Raw genomic sequence first — 11,183 nt, 5'->3', positions numbered from 1 at the left:
CAGTAGCAGCTGTGCTTAGAGCTCCTGCATTCCATCTAGGTAACTAAATAAATGCTTACTGGACACTTAGAAGCCCAAGAAAAACCCTACAGGAACGTATTCTCCTCTGCACAACTTGTGCTAGTGTAACAGACATGTTCTTTGCAGGCCCCCTCCTACATTTATTCTATATACCGACATGTTCTCTTCTAGATACCTGCCAAGTTACAACACAACGGCTTTCTAAGAGACTCTGAAAATTCCCTGCCCTAGGAAAGTGATGCAGAAGATAGTGATTTTAGGAACTTTAGCTTCAGAACACCTGGTGTTTTGAAACCCTTTTGAAATATTATTATGCCTGTATTTTCTTTAGATAAATACATAGAATACTTAATATAATATTAGGATATCTGCCATAAGTTTTACAGAATTAGAGCTTAATATTTCAAATGCACCACTACAACAGGCAAATCAGTTTCCATAACTTTAATTTCTTAATCAATTACGGATTTATTTCAGTTGAGTTTAAGACAGGTAGGCTTCCAATGTACCAATGAAGCTAAAGCTACAAGGGCAATGTCTATATAAAACAGCCAAAACCACATGGTTTGTTTTCAGGGTTTCAGTTTTCTATTAGTTCACCAGTGATGAGATATAAATACTCCAATGGAGCCCAGACTAAATGTATTTTTAGGAGCAGTGGTCTAGAAAATATATAATTAACAAATTAAGAAGCCCAAAATAGTTCCACAGAGCAGCCCACGACACTTCTTCAGCTTGTCACATGGCTGTTGCTGTGCCCAGCTATAACTGCTCACCAGCAGCATCTTGCTCAGTTTTCATAATTAGCTATAGGATTTGCACGAATTTGCTTTCGGAGCAGCTCCCGTCAGGCACAGAGGAGAAACACTCTCAGTTTACAGGATGACACCTACTTCTCTTCCTTGGTTTGTGGTCATGGGGGCTGTGCTGTAGAAGACATGTTTATGTCACAAAAACATCCTCAGCCCACAGCTGGAGAAAAACACTTTAAGTGAAAACTCGCTGAACTAATTGATGAATTTCAGAGAGTGATAAAACTTCTGAAGACAAAAACTATCTGTGGTTCTCTTTGCTCAAGTATTTTAGATTAAACAGAAAAGGACTCTAACAAACATAAGTTACTGATTACTTTAACTACTTATTGTTCTTGACATGTGCAACTAAATATTTGTAAAACTATACATTTACAGCATGGACTTAAAATAAACTCATTAAACCCACAACTTTTTGCTCCCAAACAAATATAAAAAGAAAACAATATGGCAGTTTATACCCCGTTTATTAAGACAGAGCCATCTATCACTTAATACACTGGTTGGGTAGCCATAAATCACATTATCTTCTTACTCTATTAAGATGCAAGACAGTTTGGCAACCAAATAACAAAGACAAATTAGGCAGGGTGGAGAAACATTTAAGCTGCAGTGAGTTAAGAAACATCTAAGCTGGGGAGACCTAAACCAGCACGGTTATACAAGGTGCTGGCATCGGGTGACGCTCGGCGTGGCGTGCTTGCCAGCCAACTCCTCGAGTGCCCAGCGGGCCTGCCAGGCCCCTTCAACTGGAATGTCAGAAAAGGTCCAGGGACGTCTGGATGCCGCTGTTTTGGACATCTACCAAAGAGCGCACCACCAAAGCTACAGTTTCTGTGTAGGGATCACATAGATCTTTGTAAGAATGAAGGCTTCTGGTAAGAAAGTTTATAGTGCAATCTGAATTAATTTGTGCCCACAGTGTCATTATTCATTTTCCCAAAACAGTTTAAATATAATTGTGTAGGAATTTGGTATCTCTGTAAAGGTATTACAAAGCAGTGCTTATACAGTTGGTGACTACATAGATTCAATTTTAATAAATACATCTCTTCAAGCTTTTGCAAAACTACAAGTACGAAAGCAAGAAGTGACAAAGCAGCCGAGTGCTTCTGTACCTTGTGAACGCAATTAAAATTCTCAGGGCTCAAAGGAGTTCAGATACCCTATCGCACAGGAAGCACACCCCGTGTTCAGTTCAACAGCTGCTGAGGGAAGAGCAAAACCTATTTCTGCTTCCTCTTTGCCAACGTGCCACCAAGTTACAGCTCCTGCTGAGAAGGCAGAGGTTGCTTTTCTCCAGACAAGCAAGTTCAGATACGTTTCTGCTTGTCAGCGTAGCTGTGTGCTTCACATGGAAATTTGTAACATGAGCTGCATCACGCAGAGTTACACATTTTTTTTCCTACTGAAGACAAAAAGGGGTCAAGCACCAGGAGCTTCAGCTCATAAATTCATTGTGTTGGCCCTAGGGAACCTCGCTGGTAACAGCTGTAGCCTTAATGCAAATTTACAAAGTGAACACTTACTCAGCTCGAAAAGCATACACACAACAGTTACCCTGATAACAACAAACAGAGTATCAGGCTAACATCCTGTTGGTAGACAATTTCTGTAAATGGAATATTTCATAAAATCATAAATGGGAATGCTTCATTGAAATAACAGATTTAATTTGCTTCTTGAAACAACTGTTCTTAAATGAGTCCGGCAACATGCAAGCGCATTTGGTTAAAGCACCAGATTTCTTCTCAGTTTTTAAATTATTGTAAGGTTTAAGTAACCAAGAGATTGTTTGGATTTTGGTTCTTTTTCTTTTTTGAAGAGTCTTGATTTAAGACAGTGACAGGGGAAAACTTCTAAAAAGCATCTTCAAGACATCCTTATCTCATTGCAAAACATTCACTTTATGTATCTTGACATAAAAACATCAACCCCTTTTCTTTTCAAAGCCCTCATCAGGAGCATTTTCAGTTAAAATAAAAATAATGCTTAAAATTCAGACATTTAAAGTCAACTACATTCAGCAGATACAACTCATGGTCAAGCTAAATTATTCTCTGTACATCAATACTACAAAAAGGGAGAGCAATCAGCAGTGTTACACCATGCTCCATAGGAATTAATACTTTAAAAGCCAACTGATTTGATTTCTATTTTTTAAAAACATAGGTATGAAAAATCTCCTTTGGTCACAAGTCCAGAAACAACTGTTTAGGTAAATGTGATGCCAACAGGAAAAAACACACCAATCAACTGGTCATAATATGTAAGTGCAGGTGAAGATACAAATAACATAATCCTTTTAATTGCAAAGCATGCCATACACAGACAGAAAACAGAGAGAATTTTTAGAATTCCAATATATTAATGCTCACCACATTGGTGTACTTCAGTAGCTTCAAAAAAGACCATGACTGTAAACATGCTTGGAGGCATCTTATTAACATATAAATATACATGTGCCAGATACTTGCAGATTAAGGTTTGGCACATACGTGTTGACTTCACAACAAAACGTTCAGAAAATGAGGCTCATAAAACACTTTCATAATTTTAAATGTGAGTTTTAAGTGTCTTAAATTAAAAAATGCTTTTTTAGAAAGAATCAACTAAGAATCAGTTCATATTTTTCCATTAAATACTGTCTTTCAAGATGACTTTCAAAAAAAAATAACCATGATGCCTGCAGATTCATCTCCCTGGTACTCAGCAACTTCTGACAATGACAACTTCTGTCTTACATGCAATTCTGCAGCAGAGAAAAGCTTTAAAACATTCTGCAAATATTTTGGCTTGCACATGGAGACTGGAGCAAACAGGCTTTTTTATCAGAGAAATTCAGAATCTTTGCTTGTTTCTAAGTAGCACAGAACCTTAAATACGGATTTAAGGATTTGAGTGACATCTGTAAGGCTTGACTTCATATTGTCAAACACTACAGATAGACAGACATCTTTTCACAACTCTATGCTTCTGACTTAAGGACTATCATTTTGTAAGCAGCAAGTGTTCAAATGTGCATAAAATTTAAAAGTACATAAATGCAAACCATTAATTTGTAACTTATTTTTCTTCAGAAGTTCCATTCTGACAAGTATATTATCTGGACAAGTGTCTACTTGCCTTACAAGTATTTTCACGAGCTATGCATTTAAAACTCGTAAACACCATAGACCTGATAAAACTGGTAAAAGATCCTAAACTCATAGACCCTCCTATATACTCAAAATAGAATATATTTTCCTTTCTCCAATTCCACAGGGATATACAATAGCTTTGTAAGAGTCCTCACAAAACCTTCCTATGGAGTAAGCCCTTTCTATAGCTCTTCCTGCAGAAACGACAATCACCTGAAAAGAACACTTGACGAGACTGAGGCTCTGAAACACATCTGTCAACCAAATTAGATTGGAATAATACAAGCGTACCTTTTTACATTAAATCCTACTGTTAAATTTTAAAAAAATAAAGCTGTGGTTTGTGCACCTCTTTAAGACATTTAAGATTTTCTAAATTAAATCAGAATGAGAAATACAAATGAGAAATCAACTATTTGCATTCTCCACCTACTAGCATTTTAACGCCTTTAGAACTGAAAATGTATTGATTAAGAAGTACACTGCAACTGGAATAGTCAACACTCAAGTCCACCAAAATTTAAAAAGTGATTCAATTTAGCACAACCAAACTAGCAAATTATTCTGTATATTTCAGTGAAGCAGAGTTTTAAAAAAAGTTGTAGAGAAATAGATCATTCCTTTTTTGTGTGTTTTAGGAGAGCAAATCTCTCCATAAAGATTATTTATACAAATGCAAGAGCAAACTTTCTGAGAGAAAGGTTTGGGGGTTTTATTTTTTTTTTCCCAAAGATTCCACCACATGATTAAAAATTAGATGAATGTGTATTCCTGACCACATTGACAATGTCACAGCTAGTTCATGACAAGCAACTGCAACAGGTGTAAATGAAAAACAGGTCCTTACACCGGGACAAAGCTTGGTTGCAGGCTGACTGTATGACATTAATATTGAAAGCAAGAATTTAAGTAAACTCATCTGGCATTCAGATCCAACTGAGGGAACAGTGAGAACGACACAGTGAAGGTACACTTAGGTGCAATTTCATGCTGGTGACTTTTTCCTCTTTTTATGCTTAGAGCAGGTTTTAAACCAAGAGTTGCATATCCAATGACACACACACAATTCAAAACTTAAGAGACCATTAGCACAGTTGCACACATAATTACATAAACTTAGTATTTACATATTCTAAACAAAGTTCCATTTTTTAACAGCTGAAGTCTTAACACATGAAAGAAGATAATCTACTACAAAGAATGTGTAACGGGATCACAAACTTTCCACAAGCATATAAACACATGTTTTAAAGTGCTTTCTGGGTGCTTCAGATTAACCCCTCGCAGTATGAGCTTTTATGTAGTGCTGTTCCAGTCATTACAAAATTATTTAATTCACTCCTCTTCAGGTGCATTGTGAGTTCAGGAATAATGACGACACCATTGATGTAAAAGCTTTAGGCTCTACCAACATAAACGTATACATTACTTAGGTTCAGATGAAGTTCTCAAATACTTTGGTTTATCATAGCTTGGGATAAATATTTGATAGAACAAAAATTGCACCTCTCCACTCTTGAGTTTGTTTTTTTTAACTAAAAAAATACCCCAATATAAATTGACAGTATTCTTTGGTAAAAACAGGACATTTGGCCAGCTTATATGTACGTCTATTTATTAAAATAGCCTGAAAGTGAACAAATGCCGCTGCTGTACTGTCAATTTACAGGAATAAGCATTCCTCAATGGGGAGTATCAAAATATTAACCTTAGCAGTTACCTATACAACAAGCTGAAACACCTTCAGCAACCATTACAGGTGATCAATAATGTTTGAGAATACTTTTTGCTTAACATTTATCCTTTGCATTACAAAAACCTGTAAAATGCTCTATGCCTGCAGACAAATCCATTTCCTTGCAGCGACTACAGAAACGTTATTCAATGGTGTACACTGTCAAGTTGCTGTAACAAAAACCAGGAATATGGTGTGCCGACCAATTAATACTCAACTGCACAAGTACCTGTGCATTACCTATCCTAAATACTAAGAAAAGCCTATTAAAAATTCATTTACCTGCTACAAGTTACATGAATATATAAAAACAGAGCAGATATACAAGTATAACACTGAACATACTGTACTTTATTAGCACAAAAAGCCAGAACAAGGCACAGCAAGCAGAAAAATACATCAATAGAAGGGTTAGTGTAGCATACAAGAATAACGTTTATTGTACTTGCAGCCAAAATGTTTCCTACCTCACACAGGTCACTGCTGTAGAGAAGTAAGAAATAAAATACTGTAGCAGCTGGTAAAGAAACTAGGGAGCACTCAGAATTGGTACAAAACATTAAACAGGGGTCAGGGCATTCCAACAAAATTTTAGTGCAAAATATCTAAGACAGAACTACTTTAAGTTCCATCTCCAATTAAATAAGCAAACAGAAGTTAGAATCTTGTTTCTAAGTAATCTGTTGAAACTACCATCAGTGCATATTACTTTAAAACATTTTTAAAAGCGCAGATGGAAAGATATTTACAAATAAAGTGTACCAATACCTTTGAAACCTGACATTTGTTTCAGATATGTCAGATTTTGTACTCTGATTATAATAATTCAACCACTTGACATGTTCTCCATAAAAATATCAGATGACTTTAAATAATTAAACATTTTTTTCTTGTCACTATTACCTTCCATTGTAAGTTACTAGCAGTCAGGCCACCAAAATCTGTTTTGGAATAAACACACAACCTTATGTTTCACAGCAATAATCTAATTCTGTGTCCTGCCACAGAAGCAGCAAATCACACTGGAAGGTTTTTTTAAGTGTCTGTGACAGTATTACTTTTGCTAACAATGCCACTTAAATCTCCAAGTGTTTGTAACAGAATTACAGTACTGAGCAGGCATATTCAAGTCTTAATGATTAGGAAACCTTATATACTGTGAAAAGCATGATTCATCTGTTAGCATCAAAGAACCATTAACTCTTAATGGACTGCTTCTAATGAACTGCTCTTCATTACAAGAAAATAGTCACTAGGATTTAGAAACTTGTTTGTGAGCCAAGTTATTACTTTAAGTAGAGGAAAGTTTTCAAGAAGAGAATTTTAAAAAAATACTTCAAATATTAGCAAAAATGCCCCTCTGATAAAGCCTTTCTTTAACAGCATTACATGAATGCCCCATGGGAAATGCCTCGTAGTTTCTTCATCCAATTACTACAGCTATAAAAGGGAAACAAAATATTTAGAAATTAGCAAAAATATTTTCATTAGGCCTTAATGAAAAACGTGCAGAATTGTGTCTGCTTATTGTTTCCAAGAGGCATCACAACTTAGTTTGATTAACAGCAGGCAGCATCTGACAGGATACTAACACTCAGCTTAAATAGGATATTGCAGAAAAGCTAGACGTCATCGGTGTGCTTGCTGCAGTTAAACTGTAATACACAAAAAAAAAGCATGTTCCAGAAGCTTATTTTGATTTCCATTTACTTTGTTTTTATAGGTTCCCGCTCCAGCCATCGCACCCTGACTTTTTGTTTATAGTGATACTCCTTTAGAAAGTCTTGCAACATTGAGGGTAGAGGAAGGTCATCGATTCCATCGTACGTAGTGCACCTGCAGATTACTGCCCGGCAGATATACTGCAGACTAAAGGGGAAGGTCCTGTTCAGAGACACAGTAAGCAATGGTTCAAAGAACATGCAGGAGCTGGGGTCTTTGTAGTGCTCCAGAAGCCCCGTAACGGTGGAGGAGTGGAACACACAGGGGTCGTGGGCATCGAAGCTGAAGTTGTGGTTCCACTGCTCAATGCGTGCGTGCAGCGAGCGGTTGTAGCGGCGGAAGCTCACTGAGAAGAGGTAGTCCTCCTGCGCAGAATCCCTGAGCAAAAAAGTGCCTTCGGGTTTACCCTCCAGAAGCGCCTCTGCTTCGTAGCGGTCCATGACGCCCCAGTAACACGGGTTACCTGTGATCTGGAGCAAGTCTGGCACCAGGCAGTGGATGTAATCGATCTGAGTGTGCACTTTCCAAGCCCCCTGCCTGCTGATATGGCCGTGGCTCTCTCCTGACATCTGACGCTGCTTCTGCCGGCGCGACTGCAGGCAAAGCGTTGTTGTGTCCTCTTCGGAGTCACAGTTCCCTGGAGGTGTTATGGTTTTGTCCCCGGTCAGCTCAGTCATACCAGGGGCTAACTTTGGTCCCAGTTTATACAACGGATTTACCTGTGCTGTAGCTTCAAAAGTGTGTATTTGGGCATTGGGAGGGGGATCAACCCCTTCTTCAATACTAAGTCTACGTCTCTCTCTGAGCCTGTCCTCTTCATCTTCTGTGGAAACCAAGGAAGGATCAAATGTGTCAAAGAAAGTTGAATGAGGGCTCACGGGTGCCGTGTGTTGTTTAATCAGATGCCACTTCTGGGCCAGATCTGAGCCTGCAGGAAAAGGGCATTTCTCAAGCATTAGTTCAGAGAGATGGATTTTTCTTTTGTTAGAAAACAGAGGTTTGGACTGTTTGCTGTAAGTTCTCATGGGAAAGCACAGCCCAACAGTATCCTGGAGACGCTGTCGCAGAGAACGGCTACCTACTGTCCTGCTGGATACTGCATCCATGTCATGGACTGAGCTCACCCCGTACCTTCTCTCCCTCCTCTGCAAACCACTTCGTGTTCTACCAAATCTTTTTTCAGTATCCAAGGAGCTCTGTGTTTTGGTAGAGCAGGAGTGCTTCTTCTTCCCACCCCAAGGAGCATGCCGAGAATAGGAGTCCCTTCGAGCCAGCCTGGCTCCCGTGGTGACACACGAGTCATTCTCCTTCTCAATGCTGATTTCGACTATCTGAGGAATTTCTGTGACACAGTTTTGGTTCCGCCTTGCTGAACTCTTTGAAGGACTTAAGCCCAATTGCAAAGCAATGTTTTCTCTCAAAGGGCTGCTGGGTTGTTGTTGAGTCACTTCAGTTATCTGGACGGCTTTGTCTTTACCAGATGAGCAATTACTGGAGTTCACAACTATACTCTCATTTTGGCTTCCACCCTCATGACTAAAGAGATTCTGGCACCTGTATTTGAAATTGTTCCACATCTTTCCCACTTTATCCATGGATTATGTTATCTAAATTCAAGAGGAGAAGAAATATTAAAAGAAAAATATAGTTTTAAAACATGAGGATACATCTTCAGTTATCAATTAAATTACAAACCCAAGATTACTACTATTAACTGAATCCAATACATTTTAAAAAGTGCCTTAGTCTTTGTAGGGCTACGTGGAAGCAAGATGCATCACACCATTTTGATATTTAGAAAAATACCCGTATTTTTGAATATTTTCTAAATGAATGTTTAGAAAAATCACCACAAAGAAAGTGCTTAGGAAATTACAAACATTTCATTTATAAGCAGGCCCTCCTATTTTTCTGTAGGCATGTAGGTAGGTCTGCATAGTTGTAGCTGATGAATAGGAAATACAGAGTCTAAAATTCTTCATTTTAGGAAGAATTTTTAAGTCATATATTAGGTATGACTCCCTGTTAAGCTTCCAGTAAGCAGCAGTAAAACAAATCCTGAATAAGAACTGCTCAAGTCACTCCAAATTAGGAGAGCAGTTAGTAAAATCCAACAAGTGCATTGGAAATGTCCAGATACACCACGTAAAAGCAAAAGTTCCAGCTACAGACCACATAAATTCCAAGATACAGCTTTGCAAGATTAAAAGAATTGGCACAGAAACAGAGATTTAGGGGGGAAAAAAAGCATTCATCATTATTAGATGAGACAATCACCAAAAGACAATTTTAGAATTATAAAGTCTCTGATAGATTAATATAAGCCATATGAAACAGCTGAAAAAAATCCCACCAACCAATGGTGTGGCTTTATTACTTAAGATATAAAAGAATGAAAGAGCCCAAGGAGCTTTTCTATCTTTAGTAAGAACACTTGAAAAGAAAGCAGCTCCACAGCAGAAACACGATGACAGTGAATCATGAAGATACAGTAAAAAGATAAAAACATTAGCAGTGTGTATTCTGAAACTACATCTTTAGAAACTGAGTTTGATAATTGGAACAAGACTGCCAAAATTACAGGATTGCCCTAGGACAGAGAGAAACAGGCTAATTCTGTACTAAAAAAAGTAGGCAATGCCAAGCTAAATTAGATCTAATTAAGTTCTGAGAGAAGTGCTAAACTTAAAAGACTAAAATACGTCATCTTATCTAATTTAACTCTTTATGGAAACTGCTCTGTGCTTTGGAAACATTATTTTGCAGCAACACTCCTCTGTTGCCGCACCTCTTTTCTGTTCCTAACTGGAGAGGAATCTGAAGCAGTGGGGCTCATGACAAAGTGGATGATAAATGAGTAGGCAGTGCTCTGGTGATCCAGCCTATCCTTACAGCAGGAGCAGAGCTGTAAGCCTACGACTTCATAGCAGAATCCACTGAGACTGAGGAAGAGTCAGAGGCACAGCTCACATCAGAAACATGAAAGAGAATGAATGTGTAACACCTGACTGGGACAGGAACAATAAACAAAAGCTGTCTCTCTCACTCTGTCATCAGGTGATCCAGCAAGCCAGGTATCCCACTGCTCTAAGTAAGACCTGAAGAGCTGAGTGTGGATGAGGGAGCTGGGGAGAAGGGGGAAATCAGGCCTTCAGTCTCTGAAGGTTACCGGCACAAGTTACCTACAACACCGTGCTAAGGACAATCTGCACAGCACCCACGTGGTGACTAAGGACGGAGACACTTGCAGAGCAATGTTACACACAGAAGATGCTACACAGTTCCATGTATACATAAAGACTGTAAGCAAATGAGCAAAGAATGTTTTCCTGATTAAAATTTTTTAAAAAATCCTAAAACTGTTTTTCCTTCTGGAGTTGTCTAGATCAATCTGGGGAAATTCTAGGAGCAGTAGAACTACTAAAGTCAGACCACATATGGATTTGCAGGAAGCATCCAACACGTATCATGTCAGTGCAATGATCATAGCTGTTTGTGGTGTCTCAGAATATCCATGCTGACCATGAGGGAGCACATGTTTGCTGGCTGCCAGCCTGTCAACACAGTATATATAAGGTTGACTTCCACACTTTTGTCTCAAGTTTTATGTTTTTTATTCTCTTCCTAGTCAGAGAGATGTTTAAAACTTTTGGAAAGAGAAAAGAATGAGACACTATATAAACTCCATTCCCTTGGCTAGTCAGGCTAGAAAATGTCCACGTTTCTGTGACAATGAACTGGAATTACTTTTTT

General features: G+C 38.2%; 1 protein-coding gene across 2 annotated transcripts in view; it reads right to left on the bottom strand.

Annotated features, from left to right (window-relative positions):
- Nucleotides 1–509: 509 nt before the first annotated feature.
- SOCS5 (suppressor of cytokine signaling 5) overlaps nucleotides 510–11,183 on the bottom strand; it is a 34,793-nt gene continuing 24,119 nt past the window's right edge. For both annotated transcript variants that reach the window (XM_063390824.1, XM_063390823.1), the window contains exon 3: nucleotides 510–9,037. In XM_063390824.1, coding sequence (XP_063246894.1) covers nucleotides 7,415–9,025 — 1,611 coding nt within the window. In that variant the 5' untranslated portion in view covers nucleotides 9,026–9,037 and the 3' untranslated portion in view covers nucleotides 510–7,414. The remainder of the gene's footprint in view (nucleotides 9,038–11,183) is intronic.

This window comes from Prinia subflava, chromosome 2 (genome assembly GCF_021018805.1).
Source record: "Prinia subflava isolate CZ2003 ecotype Zambia chromosome 2, Cam_Psub_1.2, whole genome shotgun sequence".
NCBI classification, from domain to species: domain Eukaryota; kingdom Metazoa; phylum Chordata; class Aves; order Passeriformes; family Cisticolidae; genus Prinia; species Prinia subflava.
This window is presented reverse-complemented; position numbering and strand designations above follow the sequence as displayed.